The sequence below is a fragment of the Ostrea edulis genome, chromosome 6 (genome assembly GCF_947568905.1).
Source record: "Ostrea edulis chromosome 6, xbOstEdul1.1, whole genome shotgun sequence".
Lineage (NCBI taxonomy): Eukaryota > Metazoa > Mollusca > Bivalvia > Ostreida > Ostreidae > Ostrea > Ostrea edulis.
This window is the reverse complement of record NC_079169.1, coordinates 2302860-2321665: the sequence shown is the minus strand read 5'-3', so window position 1 is coordinate 2321665 and position 18806 is coordinate 2302860. Positions and strand designations below refer to the sequence as shown.

The window sequence follows — 18806 nt, the reverse complement described above, 5'->3', positions numbered from 1 at the left end:
TACGATCGTTTAGTGAAACGGCCGCCTGGCCCTTCATTTGAACAAAATTAAACACCCTTGTCCCAAAGATGCTTTGTGCTAAGTTTAGTTGAAATTGGCCGAGTGGTTCTAAAGAAGAAGATTTTAAAAAGTGGTCAATGTATTTTCGCTATTTGCTATTATCTCCCCTTGGAGAAGGGCGTGGATCTTCATTTGAACAAACTTGAATCCCCTTCACCCAAGAATGATTTGTACCAAGTTTGATTGAAATTTGCCCAGCGATTCTGGAGAAGATTTTTTAAACATTTCAGTGTATTTTTGCTATTTCATTATTATCTTCCCTGGGAGAAAGGTGTGGCCCTGTAATTTAACAAACTTGAATCCCCTTGCCCCTAGAATGCTCTGTGCCAAGTTTGGTTGAAATTGGCCCAGTGGTTCTGGAGAAGAAGTCGAAAATGTGAAAGTTTACAGACAAACGGACAGACAAACAGACGGTCAACAGGTGATCAGGAAAGCTCACTTGAACTTTCAGCTCAGGTGAGCTAAAATACTTACCAGGTCAGCTATCCGTGCCGGAGTCATAAGTTCCCTAACATGCAAATCTTGACCGAATGCAGATATTAGTCCGCTGTGACGAAGTATCCCTCTTCCGCACATGACGGTTCTGCTGTTGTTCGAACCTCACTGAACTATTTGCAGGGAATTATGGGTATATCTAATTTCAAGGGTGTATTCGATATGACATATCTGTACTTGTTACAGATTGCAAGTGTCATTGAAAATTTACAACCCTATGGATTCTTATATTTTTAAATATCTTGTAGCTTGTTAAATACATGTACATAATGAGAGTATCAAATATATTTTTCAGTTAACCTTTCCTTGTCAGCATTCCGTAACAATGTTACACGTGGTTAAGAAAATCCCTACACATTTTACATACCATATAATAGACAGGCAATACTTCATATGTTATTGGTATTCTCATTTCAGTCTATTTCCATATAAGATAATAACACTGCTGCATTGGAGAACCATTTGGGGGTTTTAGCTTCAAATTATTCACCACCAAACGCAAATTTTCTTTTTGCTATAGTTACCATAGTTACCACAACTTGACAACTTTTCTCAATTAATACTACAGTTATTTTACATGGCCGTATTTATCGTATGTTAGAAGTGGGGATAAATACACACCTTCTCACATATAAGATGGATTAAGCTTTACATGATTACGAATTGATTTTCGCAACTACTTTGGAGAAGCACATGGTGTTTTCAGTTTTACATGTACATTATTCATCCAATATTTCCTTTCGTGAAATATATGAATTAACTTCTGACACATTGCATGAAATATGCATGTACATATAAAATACATATCATGGCTGACGTTAGTTTATTCCACACACAAGGACTCTGAAGTTGAAATTAAAAAAAAAATGATGCAGTTCCTCATTGACAATATATTCGTAGTCTTTGGTAATCAGGTCTTCCAACAGTCTGTTGGAATTCCCATGGGCATGACTTGTGCTCTTTTGTTAGCTGACATGTTTTCATATTTTTATGAAGCAGAGTTTATTCGAAACCTTCTACTTAAGAAGAGAAAAGAGGTATAGCGCATTTGCTGATGAAACGGCCGACTCAGAAATCTAAATGGAAAACACCGGTTTCCAATAATAGACTGGCGCGTTATATTTAAATATAAGACCGACGTTTTTTATGTTTCGTTAACCAAGATAAATAACTGCCGCAGTTTAGCATTACTGGCATTTATATGAGTCATTCTTTAATCAATATACCATTTTCTTATTTGGAATGATGAACAGTACAATATTTTGTGCATTCATATTACACCCTTTTACATATGGCATTACTAAACTCACTGTCTTTTTCTGACATAACTGCAGCACCTTTAATAGATTTCATCAGTTCAGTTGCCTTTGGTTGATAATTCGAGTGTTTAGTTTTGCCTAAATATATGACAGTTGCTACATGAGTTTTTATATTTACTTTTTAGAAGTCAAACTGTATAACAGTTCTTTTCCTCCCTTGACCTATTTTTACTTATTACATGCTGTGCATTTGTGCCCTTTTTCCTGTAGTATTTGTTTAGCTTTTCGTCAGCCACATTACATTTTAAAATCCTGTACACACAGGAACATGTTAGTGTAAACAAACGGAACTACAGTGATCTCGGAATAAATTCCCTTTCTTTAAGTCGTAACTTGCAAATATTGGAAGTTATGATGAAAATGACTAATGTTTGTTATAATATATGTATCACATTTATAACACACACACACCCTCTCAAGAAAACGACCCCAAAAAATGAAAAGCGCAAAGCAAAAACAAAAATAGATTGGAAAAATATTGGACTTGAACTCGGAATGTATGGTCTAAGTCTAAGATTGTCGAGCACCTAAACCACTATGCCACCCAGGCATGTAAGTTTAAAGGTTTAACGTTTGACAGGCTACTAAATCTCAAGGTAAATTTTGAGAACGATTTTTTTCATATTTTATCCATTTTCAACAAGGCCACCATAAACCAAATTTCCTCAAATGGACTTATGTACAGTCTTACTCAAGTAAAAAAATTTCAGTGTTTTATTACTGGTATAGGGTGGCCTTTTGCAACAGTTTGCAATTTTTTATGCCCATTACGTTACATTTACTATATACTCTTAATCACGGTGATGTTTATGCTTATCAAATAAAGATACTATCAACATATAGATATCTTTATTAAGTAATTTGGGTTAACACAAGTATAAACTGACATTGTATAGCAGAATATTTGTGTAAAAAAAATGATATTCAAGAAAAAAGTATTTGTGTAGGCGAAATTGCATACCAAGTGCGCTATACTCCTTTGCTGTGGCCTTCAACTAGACATTCAGATATATCGACGACGTTTAATCTATTAACAATCATTTTTTATGATAATTTTCATTCACATGTCGATTCGATATATATCCGTGAACTCAAGATAAAAGACACCACAGAGTCATCCAAATCTGTTTCCTACTTTGATATTTCATTGAAAATGAATATTAACGTCAAACTAACCACTCAACTTTATGACAAACGGTAAAATTTCAGCTTCTCCATTGTCAACTTTTCATATTTATGTAGCAATATTCTTTTTACCATTTGCTTATGGTATTTATATCTCTCAACTGATTAGATACGTAAGAGCTTGTTCTGCGTATGATCAGTTTTTAAATCGAGGCAGGCTACCAACAAACAAGTTAATGTTACAGGTGTTTCAAAAGTCTTGTTTAAAGGCAGCTATCGCAAATTCTCTTATCATTATAATGATCAAGTTTGCCAATGCAACCTATCATTGAGTCAAATGCTGTCCGACGTGTTTCATACAGATCTTTGTTCTCGAATTTGTATTTATTGGATTTATGAGATTGATTATTGTTTGTTATCATCAAATAACAAAGCCATGATTAGAAAGGAGATACATTAAATCTAAAAAGTAACAGAGAGTGAAAGTTTCATTGAGTAACTCACATGCGACTGTAGTCAATACATTTGATAAATTAAACTTTGCATCATGCTATGATAATTCTGCTGCAATGATTTTTGACTATACAAACACAACCACACAGCTCTTTGAAAACACAGTGATTATGAGTATCTTAATATATCTTTATGAAATATATATAGTACATATTTGTGTAATTGGTGATATTAGTGCTCTCTCTCTCTCTCTCTCTCTCTCTCTCTCTCTCTCTCTCTCTCTGTGTGTGTGTGTGTGTGTGTGTGTGTGTGTGTCAAATACCGCAATATACATACACATATCCATGCATGTGTGTAAATCAACACTCAGTGGTAAAGCGTTCGCTTCGTAACCAGGTCGTGGCCTCATGAAACCCAAGACGTTAATACACAGGGGCTAAGCCCGTTTGGGCCTGAATTCTGTGTGTTAAGGCTCAAAACGGGCTTAGCCCCTGTGCGTTAACATAGGTAGTGATTGCTCCCTCGCCAAACACTCGGCTTTTAGAAGTGAGAATCACGAGTCTGTCGGGTCGAAGGTCCCATGTCATGACAGGCGCTGACACGATCAAGAATCCTCACTGTTACAGTCCATAACACTAAATATAGGTCTAAATTTGGATACTTCATCTACAGCTGGTAACGTCTCAATATGAGTGAAAAATTCTCAACGGGACGGAAAGCAAACAATCAATCAATCACACTCGGAAAACGGAACAGAGTGTGATAATTTATCAATAGTTTACAATTTTTGAGCTGACCGTCATTCAGTCTGTAGCAAGCACAATATATATTCCAATCGACAACGTGATTAAACAAAACACCTCAATGCATGATTATTTATACCATGATTTAACAAAATATCTTATCCTACCTCTGGTATATCCAGGGGTCTGTATTTACTTAACTCTATTTTGTATTGCTTATAGGAGTTATGAGACTGACCACTGTTGGTTATCTTTACCTTTCATCTGAATGCATGATTACTTGTATATGTATACTTAGTTTACATTACATCTCTGATGAAATTGTGTAAACTCGGAATGTTTCCCAGTCAATGAATTCTACCAGTGTATACATTAGCAACCACAAGTACAATAAAGAAACACCCTGTATTTCCTTCCAATTTTCAAGAGACAACAGATGTTTCTCAAGTAGCGACGATCGAAAATCTATAATAAGAAAATCTTAGAGAATTCACTTTTACAAATGAATGAAGTTCCACAGCAAAGAATGGCGTCTAGTAATTTGCGAAACTGGTCAAATGGAATGGAATGGGAGATGAATACCAAATCCCTTTATATGTGTATTATGTATGTATTTGATTTTAGAAATATACCTACTAAGGGTCTAGCGAATTCTGTCCTCTCGTATCGGTCGTCCCCTATATAGACGTACGTCAGCGACGAAAGATCCGGCGGAAATGACGGATCTACGAATAGTTCTGGTTTCCTGCGCTCTCGTTTCATCAAGATCGTCTGCTTCAGTTTGTCATAGTTCTGGTAGGGAACCTCACTGTTGTGTCTATTTCCGGCCATGCAGTACCATAGAAACCTGTTTATAGAAGAACATCCGTTATCAAATAAAGATCATATGAGCCTCTTTAGAATTGATTCGCATCTGCTATATATAATAATTATGAAACTATTCTAAAATCATCATCCTATGAAATAAATGTATAGTTTTTCCTGTTTGATATGACTTCGATACGACTGATTTACATTAACCCGTAACTGCAAACTGCTTAACTTTTTTTTTTTAAATCCCTTTTAACGACCACAGTAAACTTGAGCCGTTACTGTAACCTGGTTGCCTTTTGAAAACATTTATATATATGAAAGATGTTTTGTTAGATGACAATGATTTGCGCATATATAGATTTTATTGTAATGGATTATAAATTAGTTTTTATAACTTACATATTCTCATAAATCCCACAAACAATACAAAATAGATAGTTGGGCAAACACGGACCCCTGGACACACCAGAGGTGGGATCAGGTGCCTAGGAAGAGTAAGCATCCCCTGTCGACCGGTCACACCCGCCGTGAGCCCCATATCCTGATCAGGTAAACGGAGTTATCCGTAGTCAAAATCGGTGTGCCAAGAACGGTCTAACAATTGGTATGAAACACGTCAGACAGCTTTTGACCCAATGATAGGTTGTATTAGCAAACTAGATCGTTATAACATCGTTATGACACGTGTTCTTCATATATTATAGAACCACGGGCCAGCGGGGCGATTTCGCTAAAACTGCGATAAAATGCAAAGTTAACATATATATTTTTAACTCCTCGTCTTTTTTTGTTGATAAATTTAACGAAGTTTATTAAATTTTCAAAACAAACCTATCGGCCACATTAGTTGTTAAGTAATAAAGTATTCCGGCGTTGTGATTGGTCAAAAGATAAGTGAAGTAAACAGTTGCGGAAGATGTAAACAGTGAATCCGCTGATGACATTATCATGCCCCTCGTTTGTACAACGAATTGAATGGGATTGACTGGTGACAGAATTGTGGACTTCTAGCAAATTTTAGCGGTCAATGTGACACTTGTTATATTAATGAAGGACAACAGTTACTCTTACCGCAAGGACCGTGTTTTTTGGAGGTGTAGCAATTGACAGAGTAAAAAAACAACGTTCCATACAAGAAGGATCATGGTTTGTTGTTAAATTGATTGATTGTTTGTTTTACTTCCCACTGAGAATTTTTTACTCATACTGAGACGTCACCAGCTGTGTAGGTAAAGTACCACAAATTTAGACCAATGCTTAGCGCTCTGGGCCGTAACAGTAAGGGTTCATTAACGTGCCAACGCCTGCCGCTACACTGGACCTTCGTTATTAAGGTCATATCCGAAAGACCCGTGATCCTCACTTCTAAATTCCGAGCGTTTGGCGAAGGAGCAATCACTATCTATGTTAACGTCTTTGAATTGACGCGGCCATGGCACGAGTGGGGTTCGAACTCTCGACATCCCGGTTAAAACTGAACTTAATACTATGACAATGTTTGGTCGCTTCAATAACAAAAACAACTGAATGCTAGCTAGCACGGATTTATTTCATGTCTAATCGGGTAAGTTTTCGTTTAGTCTTGGTGCTTATTTTAGGAGACTGTTGATCGAAAGCCTTCGCTTTTTTAATGCCCATTGGGCCGTTAGACTTCTTTTTCCATTGGCCTTTCATGTTCTTTCGCACCTACAAAAAAATGGCGCCCATGATGGTTTATACGCAATCGGATCACGCGCTCGTCCTTTTCCGTAACTGGAACGACGTAGCACACGAGAACTATCCTGATAGTTTGCAGGGGAGCACATGATAAGTTAATCAGTGAACCTGTCTTCTAACCACGACTCATCATAGTCACCGGAGGCCTTGACAAAGTACGCGAAGGTCACCGACTGCAAAGAGCTTGAACTATTAGCTGATAATTCTTCACTTCAATCACTATATTAATCAACCAACACACTTGATGAAGTACTCAAGGGTATTGATATGCTGAAAAATAACAAAGCTTGCGGTGATGAAAGAATTTTATTGAATATATTAAAAATACATTTGATACTGAATTATTTAACTCATTTCAAAAAAGTCTATATAATTTGCCAAACTATCCATGAAATATTATAGATTAAAAAACTACTATTTAAGACAGGTAGATAGATGGTTTGTATGTTTGTTTTACTTCCCGTCGGGAATAGACCACATATTTTGAGACGTCATCATTTGTAGGTGTAAAGTCCTATGATTAGAGTGAAAGTTCTTGAACAAGCCAAGGTACGGCTGTCGCAACATGAATGTCATGAACAATCACTACCTATGTTTACGTCTTAGGGTTGAAAAGGAGGTTCGAACTCACTAACTCCCATGGGTTACGAAGCGAACGGTTTGATGGTAGTCTGAGAAATTATACATATTGGTACATATACCTATGAAAACCTTTTATACATATATTATGAAATAATACATATTGGTACATATACCTTTGAAAACCTTTTATATCGAAAGATCGTGATCAACTTGATTAAGGTATTCAATATATACATGTAACAAGAGGAAATTGGGAAAAATCAAAATAAATGTTTATTCTAAAAATGGATTGATTGTATACTGTTTAACGTTCCTTTTGAGAATCTTTCACTCATGTAGATTCAGTCAGAGACGTCACCATGCTGCAAACTTTAGGCCTATGCTCGACAGTCACACTCACGGCCTTTTAGCAGGGAGGGATCTTTATCGTGCCACACCTTTGGTGACACGGGGCCTTGGTTTTTGCGGTCTCATCCGAAGGACCTCCTCATTTAGTCGCCTCTTACGACAAGCAAGGGAGTACTGAGAACCTATTCTAACCCTGATCCCCAAGGGACTATTATAAAATAGATGAAATTAGATAAAATTTGCATGACTGGTTAAATGATTACAAGTCGATATTTTTTTCTTTTGGAGATAAAACATATTTTATCCATACACTTCAATGTAAAAATTCAAAGTGAAATCAAGCAGTAATCAAAGTTTTGTAAATTCCTGTGGTTGATTATTTTTATTTACAAGTAATGAAACTTTCTACGGATATAAAACAGGATTGGTCTGCACTGTGGCGAATCACGTGACTTTGACATGATAAATTACACAGAAAAATGGCGACAAAAGTCAACACAAGGGAAAATTTAAACGAGAAAGTAACACCTTTATCAATAACGAATTGTCACGTACCTTATATCAACATTTTGAAGAATTTTCGCAAGAACAATTCTTTACTAGAATAGCAGTTCTACGTGCGCTAGAAACAGAGAACGCTGACACAGATTTTTTGGCGGTTTGAAAGTTCTTGACTGAAAACTGAAATTTTTTGGATCCGCTCTCACACATGTAGCTGTGTTCGCTGTAACGGTAGCTCCCTCAACATATTTTTTTTAAAAAAAAGGATAACTGTTGTGGAGTCTAATCCACTCTTTTGTTCTTAGTTACATGATAACATGATATTATTCACCTTAGCAACGCTTAACAGAGGAAGTAATATATTGTCCATATCTTAAAATAGACATCATTTGTGAAGATGCACTGAGTTTTCGAAATGAAAAGCGATATGCAAGCTTGTGAGCACCAATGATATTTTATTGCGATATTAATGTCAATCAGTGGCGGATCCAGAACATGTTAAAGGAGTGCTGAGTGTTGCGACCCAACTTTCGACCTTTTCCGTAAAAAGAAAGGAAGGAAGAGTAGGGGTGAAAAACCCAAAATGGCAAATTTGAAATTGATGGTCTAAATCAAATACAAGACACTTACTTCTGGGGTTAAGGCCAACGCTACAAATATTTCGTATCCATTAGGCCAACATATCATTACACCTCTCGCAAGAAGACTTGTAGGAAATATTTGCATGTCTCAAAATTTAAAAAATAACATATCTTTCATATATATATATATATATATATATATATATATATATATATATATATATATATATATATATATATATATATTTCTCTATCTATCTATCCATCTACCACGTGTCACGGTTGTAGAAAAATACATGTAGATAGTGAGCAATCAAAATATGAATATTATCCCTGTTGATAACATAGATAGCTTTTTTTATTCTACTGACAATAATGTGATACATAGATATCGATTAGATTTTACATGAAACTAATGGTTTTAAGCACTTACCTTGAATTAAAAAACACAAACGCTGCGGCGGAAGAGATTCACAACGTCCTTAAGGGTCTTAATGACTGGATAAATGTCAGTAATGCTTCACGATTGGGCAGCTCCGGTAAAATCTGTAAACAACAAAACAGTTTCTGGCTTTTCTCTGTAAATTTAAGGAGAGCTGATCATCAGGAAGCTGAGAACCGTTTTTCTCTCGCGACATCTGTTCGCAGTCTGAGACTGATCGATATTTCTATGTGGCGGGTGGGTAATGTAGTTCCCATACACACCTCGATAACACATTATCTGTGAAGTTCACGCAGCCTCCGTATAGCTTTTCATTAAGTCTCAAGTTCGAATACTTTTTTTTATACCCACCAAACAAGATAACAATTGTCGCTTTTCTCTTCTTTTTTATTCGCAGTCAATATACACATATTTATAATACAAATTAGTAACCATTCGTTTTTAAAATTACCCTTTTTCCAGGTATTGCCTATTTTCTGTGCGTACTGACAAGAGGTATGATGTAGGAAATACCTTTCATGACCCGAAGATTTCAGTAGTTATACTATCGATATGGAGCAGAAGCCAAAAATTTAAAATTCTTAACTTCTACAGCAGTATGGAAATTGTTATGACATATAATTCTAAATCTGTGTATGGAAATGAGCACACGTGATGTATTGCTTGTGAAACAGTTCAAACTGTTGTTTTCATATATGAAATTTATAATATGCATGTGTTGTATCAAGTGAAATGTATTATCAAATAACTGAATCTGACGAATGCATTGCAGACAATTAAAAAATAAATTTCACTTTTGAAAATACCTGAAGGCATGAACTGCGATACTTAACGCCGGCATGCTTCTAATGAAGCGACTCCTACCATCGTGTGTTTTCAAAACTGCTATTGCATCCAAACTTTTGAATTACAAACTTTACAGTGCCTACATTTGTAAATATAGACCCCCTTAATTAATCATGACCCACCTTCGTGTTCTTCATGTTCTTTCATATATAGCTCAGCTGGACATGACATTACTGGTGATGTCCGTATCGTTGACGCTGAGGACTGAAAACATTTACATGATTGGTTGATGAGATATTGTTTAACATCCCTCTCGAGAATCTCTCACTCATATGGAGACGTCACCACTGCCAGTGAAGGGCTGCAAAATTTGGGCCTATGTTCGGCGCTTACGGTCTTTGAGTAGGGAGGGATCTTTATCGTGCCACACCTGCTGTGACACGGGGCCTCGGTTTTTGCTGTCCCATCCGAAGGACCGCCCCATTTAGTCGCCTCTTACGACAAGCAAGGGGTACTGAGGACCTATTCTAACCCGGATCCCCACGGGGTTGTATTTCAAAAGGTCATAAATTCAGAGAATATCGGTCTTTCAAATGGTGACAGAACTTTGAAAATTTGTCGACGATTACGCCAGACGATGGGATAAATATGAAAATCAAGAACTTGATACATTGTCAGAATGGATTAAAAGTATAAGAGGAATATTAAAATTACGCATTAGACACATCAAACAAAGTACGTATAATATATATTCTTCTGTGATTGGTAAACCAGAAGTGATCAAAGAATTAGATAGGTTACATGAAGAATGTGTTTTGGTTCCAGTTGACAAAGCTTGTAACAACATTGTCTTTGTTTATAAGGCTCCTTGTTACCACTGTACATGTATTTTAAACGAACTTGGCATTAATTGCACATTTGGTAACCCTACTTATATTTCAAATGCCCTTTCAAACGATGATTTTTTTTTTCAAAACCATGCTTCAGGTTTAGACACATTTAATATCCCAGTCAATAGGCCGGATGAATATGAGTTACCGTATCTTTACTGGGTTCCTAAACTTCACAAAAAACCCTTACATAGATATATTGCTGGATTCAGTAATTGTTCTGCCAAGCCCCTATCTTTGCTCCTCATGAAAATATTAACTGCTTTGAAGGAGACCATTCAAATATATTTTGCCACATTGTTTGCCAGAAGTGTTGTAAATTAAATGTGGTTTCTAGAAATTCTAAAGAGCTTTTAGTAAATTTGAAATGTTTTTTTTTTCTAACTCAACAACATCAAAGCGCCAAGCATATTGTCTAAATAATTTTGCAGCCCTTCACCGGCAATGGTGGCGTCACTGTATGAGTGAACGATTCTCGAGATATTTCATAGCTTTAACATTCTCATTATTAAGAAAAACTTGGTCTCGTGACAATGTTAATTTTTTTCCTCTTTATACATAGTAATATAAAAATTTAAACCTGATCTCTGTAATGTATGACTGTACATTTATGAGATTAAAGCATCGATTGATTGAGAGGGACATTAAACAATATACAATCAATATTCCTGTACGTAATGCATTTTTCGACACTTTACATTTAGGACTTCTTTTCCCCCAATAAACACGAACTGTACATGTGGACTTTCGCAACGTAAAAAGAAATAGTAAGTGGACATATTTGTAAGACATAAGACTTCAGTTTTTAAGGAAAACTTATACAATGAAAATACGTGTTTAAATATTGATAATCAAAAATGACGCTAACGTTTTATTTACACGCATACAAAATTTTACAAGAAATTCTTACTTTATAGAAAAGATGCTTTCAGTTTAAAATATGACTCTATAAATCTCTTTTTCTTAATTTTTGTAAAACGTGACTTTTTGCAAGACATATAATCATGTTCGCTTTGTTTTTTTTTGTTGTTTTTTTTTAAGTATACCCTGAAATTGATTTTTAAATAGGCCTTTAACATGTATGATATCGAAATGCGCATCTGGTGCATCAAAATTGGTACCGTATAAGTTTTACATTTAATCAGAACAGAATATTGGTTTTTACTTATCTATATTTAAAAGTACTTTGCCTTATCGCCACTACAAACTTACGTAGGACTCTAATCTAGCAGTTCCGTATACTTATGACCAACTACTGGTATGTTTAGCAGTATAAATCCCCGATTGTATAATCCCTTGTGTTCGTATTCCAGCTTATGTCCTATGTGACGTCACAAAGAACATATGACGTAATATTTCCATGCTAAATTTCGCGAATTTAAAAAAAGTCTGTCATATTTACCTGCATAATTACAGTACCTGGCCATAAGTAAGTCATCATTTCAATTTTTCACTATATATTTCATTTAAAAAACATAATTTCAAAATAATTTTATCTATAGGCATTGTGGTGATAAGATTTATCCCTGTTCATTTTCAAAATGGGGTAGAAAATAACCTATTTCTGATTTGTTTACATTTATACATAGAGGTTCATGGGGTACTTTCTTCCGAAAATAAATGTTTTCTGACAAAGGGGAAAACCTTAGAGATAGTTTAGCATCGTTTTATGAGCTATTCTATACAAAAATTAAAATGAATTACATTTTATATGCGAAGTATACATGTAGGTATTCATCCGATAGCTAGTAGCTACAGGTGTGTTTGTTTATCTCGAAGAAGTTTCCGGGAAGAAACTTCTGTCAGGAAAATATTCAACTGTAGTCCAAGCAATAAGTCGCTGACAGTTCAAAAAACATTTTCGATAAAGTTATTGCCATTTATTGAAGGTATTGAATTTCCTTTCCATCATTCATTTAGGAAAAAGTAAACAAAAAAATTATAGACACGATATATATCGGGGTCATTTAATGTTGTACTGACCAATTTGAAGTAGGCCACGTCCGTGTAATTTCAATTGCATGATCTATAATTACGTAATGGCATTGATTGTTCAAAGCGAATTCGTGCTGATCTTGCTATTACTGTAGTAGTTGGGCATTCTGCCACTACTATTGATATGTTTTTTTTACTTCGCGTTGTGGTTTTTTTTAATGATGATAGGTGTTATATAAAGTATTCAACCCTTTAGATATTTCCAGGTAAGTTTGAGTCCGCCTAGAGTGAGGCTAGCAATAAAATAATAAATAAAGTTTTAAACCTTTAATAAAGTTCAACAATTGTATGATAAATACCAAAATAATAATCCCGGGGAATGAATGTGGCTTGAGAGAAAAATATAACTAAATAGGAAAAATAAAGAAACAATAATCAAAAATACAGGGTGAGGCAACTCCTGATATTTACCTTGTTGCAAGGAATGGCTCAGCAGAAGCCCCGAGCACGGTTGTGCTCGGGTTTAAATACTATTCTTAACAAAAGAATGAAAGTAAAAGTTACCTGTAATGTGATTTGATAATAAATCTAGAAGTAACCAATGAGAAGTTTTGTAATAAAATACGTTTGAAAATAAAAGATAACTCTCTTCCTGTTTCATGAAATAAACAACTCGAATACGAAGATAGGAATTTACGTAGACAAGTAAGTAGAAAATAATGAAATGGAGATAATATAGACCGATACTACCACATTACTTTTAAACTTTTAGGAACACAAGATAGTAAAAATATCAAAAAGAGTCACTTGGGAAAAAAATCGGTCTTCTAGGAAAGTTTTTAAAAAACAAATTAAATCTGACATTTGAACATCCTGTGGAATTTGTGTTTTAAACAATGTATGTTATTGTATCGTCATGCAGTTGTAGAATAAAACAATTGTTCGGTTTGAGGTGTGTATACTTTTATCTATACTATGGAATTGTACAGTACGCGAGAGTTTCAATTTGAGAAACAATGTAAAAGTGAGAGAGTAATAATACAATATCGTATTTCTAATTAATAAATGATAATTATTAACGAACGCACAGGATATAAATTTTTACATGAATATTTGAGAGGATTACATTAGAGGAAGTACGAATGAATTCAAGAGATAAAACGTCACACCATTTACAAGAAGTGAAAAATTCAAGAAATAAAACATTAATTTAATTTATACGATTTGCAAGAGTTGTACAATTCAAGGGATGAGACAGGAATCGAAATGATTTGCAAGATTTGATTAATTCAGGATCTGACATGATTTTTGATTTGCGAGAGATGAACAAATGCATGACTTGACACTATCTATGATACACAATTCAGAGATCAACTATTCAAGAGAGGACAATTTGCAAGTTAAAGAGTAATTGAAGACTTCAAAGAGGTGATACTTGCAATTCTTGAAGTATTTTGTTTCGACAACATGTAGTTAATTTGTAGGTCACCTGAGTCCGCTGAAAATCTGAAAATTGATTGCATATCAAGATGCGTAATATCACTTCTCATCATATATATCATCATTTAGTCAGATATCTAATATGGACACAGAGTTCCTTAAGGTATTCAGGCAAATGTTGAAATTTCATTGTACCTCGAATCAAAATATATAAGTTGCTGATTTCCTTAAGCGCGGTATCTGAAAATTGGAGGCATATCAAGATACCCTCTATCACTCCTTGTCGTACATGTATGTATTGCCGTATATTAGTAAGATATCTAATACAAATACAGAGTTCCCCGAGGTCTTAAATGCTGAAAGCCCATGGTACCGCAAATCAAAGTGTTTAAGAAGCTGATTTCCTTAAGCGTGATGTGAGATGATCACTGTTCGTTATCTTTGCCTTTGATGTGAAAATTTATGGCATATTAAGACACCCTATATCACTCCTCGTCATATGTTTAGTCCTAAATTAGTCAGATATCTCATACAAACACAGATATCTCTAAAGTATTCACGAACAACTTGAAATTTCATGGTATCTTGAATCAAAATATATTAGTAACTACATGATTTCCGTGAGTGAGATATTTGAAAACATAGGGCAAATTGAGAAACCCAACATCACTTCTTGTCGTTTGTATATTCGTAAATTCGTCAGATATCTAACACAAACACAGAATTCCTTAAATTATATATTATTCACACAAATGTTAAAATTTCAGGATAACTCGAATCAAATTGTAACATTGGCTGATCTTAAAATGGATGGTATATTATTTGAACGAAGGTCTGAATTCAATCCGTATCGTTTTCAAAGGAAACACTCAGCTTGAAAGGTTCATTCGTATATTGCAAAGTTAAGAAATTGGGGAAAATTGAGCATGAAGTTTGGAATTTCATACGACCCCTCGCCATCTTTAGAAATAAACCTGTCAGATAATCATACTGATAAACAAATTGATGGTGTAGAAGTTTCAACAATCTCGGTAAAAGTCAGCATTCCGCAAATTCTATGGTTGTTATAGCAATCTAGTTTGCCAATACAACCTATCAGTGGGTCAAATGCTGTTTAGCAGCTTGTTTCATACCGATTGTTAGGTCGTTCTTGACACACTGATTTTGACTACGAATAACTCCGTTTACCTGATCAAGATATAGGGCTCCTGGCGGGTGAGACCGGACCACAAGTGATGCTTATTCCTCCTAGGCACCTGATCCCACCTCTGGTGTGTCCAGGAGTCCGTGTTTGTCTGATCTCACCTCTGGTGTGTCCAGGAGTCTGTGTTTGTCTGATCTCACCTCTGGTGTGTCCAGGAGTCTGTGTTTGTCTGATCTCACCTCTGATGTGTCCAGGAGTCTGTGTTTGTCTGATCTCACCTCTGATGTGTCCAGGAGTCTGTGTTTGTCTGATCTCACCTCTGATGTGTCCAGGAGTCTGTGTTTGCCCAACTCTCTACTTTGTATTCCTTATAGGAGTTTTGAGATTGATCCCTGTCCGTTATCTTCACCTTTCATTCAAACTCAGTAATCTTTATCTGGTAGCTGGCTATCAGCAATTGTAACCTTTATATCTTGTAGTACCTAGGTACTAGTAGCTAACTTTTCTTACTTTAAGTAGCTGGGTACTAGTAGATAACTTTTCCTGGTTCAAATAACTAGCTACTAGTAGCTAACTTCTTACTTTAAGTATAGCTAGCTACTAGTAGCCAACTTTTCTAGTTAGTGGCCATGCAGTTACTAGTAGCTGGTTCCTAGTAGCTAACTTTACCGGTCTATTCATATTTGTGCGCCACATTTGATTTACTGAAGTTTCAACTTCCGATTGTCAATTTATTTGCATAATATATGCCATATAAGGTAGTGTTTATATATGGAGGAGAAAGCTATTTCTTCGGGATTGAAAAGGTTTAAGCTTAATATCAAATTAAAAAATTGTAATTTTTTCTACCATCATATTATTTTCCTTTCTTTGTCGGTCAATGTCGGAATAGCTCGAGTAACTACATTTTCGCGCTGATTGTCAATGTTTTACAGTACATTCGCCTACGAGATCTCGCGATATGAGTAAAAAAATTCTTGAGCAAGACATTAACAATATACAATCAATCAATCGACATCAAACTGACACCATTTTTGCAACATCAATAAGTTGAAATGTAATCATTTGAACAAGAGAACTCTTATTCTTGTCATTTTCCTTCTTTATTCATTGTTCATGAAATAATAATTCAGTCAGTAACACTATCAAATATCAGGGTGTCAAGTGAATTTTGGTCCAAAAAATATAGGACAAACCTCAGAAATATAGCACCTTTTTGAAGTAAATGTTGTATAGTTACAAATAGATGACACAAATTGTTTGTAATATACAGTACTGGTTTTGCTTCAGAATCCAACATTTCTTGCTTACCCTAAAATATAGGAATTTATAGGAATTTCACAGAAATATAGGAATTTTTGTGGAAATATAGGAATTTCTAGGAATAACCCCCAAATATAGGAACTTAAAGGAAAGTTGACGCCCTGAAATATAAATCAAAGTTATCATTTGATTCCATTAATTATTTTTCGACCCGGCCACCTCCACCTCTCCGGTCTGGTGCATATTTAAGGTACTTCGCAACAGCCTCTCGGACTTCGTGTTCCGTCGCATTGAATTGATGAACTGCACTTGCTACAAAAATAAAGAAGTATTTATTAAAAATCATCTTTTACAATATCTATTGGTAACAAGTTAGAAATTTAAAAATTCAAAATTTATTATCAAGGTTAAAGTTTCAGATAGAAAGACAAGTGAAAAACAAATTCATACCCCCTACTTTAGTTGCAGGAACATAAAATTTTTAATGACATTAAATTTAATGAACCTGACATAGATAAACATACCTATCACTGCCTGAAACACTGATGTCGTGCCAAATGCCATCTTCCCTCTTTGCCCTTTATATTCATAAGGGACATTACATCATTTGTCATTATCCTGAAAATGTAATTAAAATATACCGTCTATGAAACACTCTTTCCCACATAAATAGTGAGTGAATGGGGAAGTAGATCGTTACACAGGTACAGCTGTACATATAAAATCGATGTGCACATACATGTGAATAAAATATTCATAGTGTCAGAATTAAAATGCATAAATATTACTATTAATAGTGTATGTGCATCGGTAAGGTGTTCACTTCATAAGCTACAATTCAATAAGCTATAGAGTGAATAAATTAAGCGATATATATATATATATTACAAACGAGGACAAGAGTGATGTACATATACGTTTTAGTTTATTGTTATTTTTTATTTGATATACCAAACTTGTATATTGTTTAAACTTACTAAGGATGATTTCGTTCTACTCAAAAATTCAGAGAATTATCAATCAATATAACCATGCATATCATGCTAATGTTGCATACTTTGTGTATTAGTAAATGATGTACATTTGATGTTATAGTATTTCAAAATTAATGTTCTAAGAATTTGAATTTCTTTTGTTTACAAATCAAATTATACACAGGTCTTACAATTGCTAAATATACAGAATGAATCATTTACATATCGATGCTGGCATTTATAAGATATTAATATTAACTACAAAACTATACTCACATTACCCGACTGTTCACCAGCTCTCAGACTTTGTGTTACAAGAATGGCTTAGGTTTTCCAAAACTTTGACCTACACAGCATATGAAATCCCGAAAAAATTGCATAACTAGGATCGGCTGTATGAGTCTTGGCCATAGCATCCCGCTGTGCCATTCCGCATTGACCCTCGGTAAACACATTGCATGAAAGGGGGATCCTTAATCAGAATTCCCAGAGCAGAGCATGCACACCCACAAGGAAATGAAATGAATTCATTTGTTCAACATATATTGTTGAGTTAAAAATACACTTTTATTATTTGTTTTTTGTATGTTTTAAAACTGACATAAGATATGATTACCGGTATACGGTAGATGTCGTAATTTCTCTCTCTGTAGCATGGCTTTCTGCATGCATGCTGCACAATTTACATGGGTTTGGGCAAATGCGATTACTTTTAACTTTTCTTTCACAGTAAACGACCAACTTAAAATAAGCAATTGAAATAGGCCGACTATTGTCTGGCGTTCTCTGTTGAGTATAAAGATTGAACCAAAATTCTTATCGTAGTCGTAATCTACGTGAAATAAAATATCCGGAAAGTTATGGTTTAAAATAAAATATTACAACTCTAATTTGAATAGGCTTTTGCCTATTTTAGACGACCAGACAAAATCAATTAATTACTATATCACACGCAGTTTCATAATTTCCACAACGTTGAAGAACTGACGTCGGGATATCGTCGTTTTCCCACATCAAACTGACCACAACCAATTATCAACGTCATAACGACGTCAATAGCCAACATTGATTAGACGTAGCAATTTAACGTCCATCCGACGTTGGAATTTAGTCATCTGACGTCGCGACCTAAATTCAACCAAAATCCGACGTCGATTTGACGTCACGTGTTTGCTGGGTTACGTCGCAATGTTAAG

The 18806-nt window shown here is 35.0% G+C and overlaps 1 protein-coding gene and 1 long non-coding RNA gene across 2 annotated transcripts in view; both read right to left on the bottom strand.

The window, feature by feature from the left end:
- Window positions 1–9306, bottom strand: part of LOC125648166 (calpain-3-like) — a 41362-nt gene extending 32056 nt beyond the window's left edge. Inside the window, exons 1-2 of the mRNA XM_048875108.2 lie at window positions 9170–9306; window positions 4832–5042 (exon numbers count right to left, since the gene is read on the bottom strand). Of these exons, the coding sequence (XP_048731065.2) occupies window positions 4832–5026 (195 nt within the window). The 5' untranslated portion in view covers window positions 5027–5042; window positions 9170–9306. The remainder of the gene's footprint in view (window positions 1–4831; window positions 5043–9169) is intronic.
- A 7154-nt stretch (window positions 9307–16460) lies between these two features.
- Window positions 16461–18011, bottom strand: LOC130047054 (uncharacterized). The gene is made up of 3 exons (XR_008796117.1): window positions 17887–18011; window positions 17161–17254; window positions 16461–16948 (listed from the first exon to the last, which is right to left on the bottom strand). It is a non-coding gene; the product is annotated as an uncharacterized LOC130047054 (long non-coding RNA).
- Between the last annotated feature and the right edge of the window lie 795 nt (window positions 18012–18806).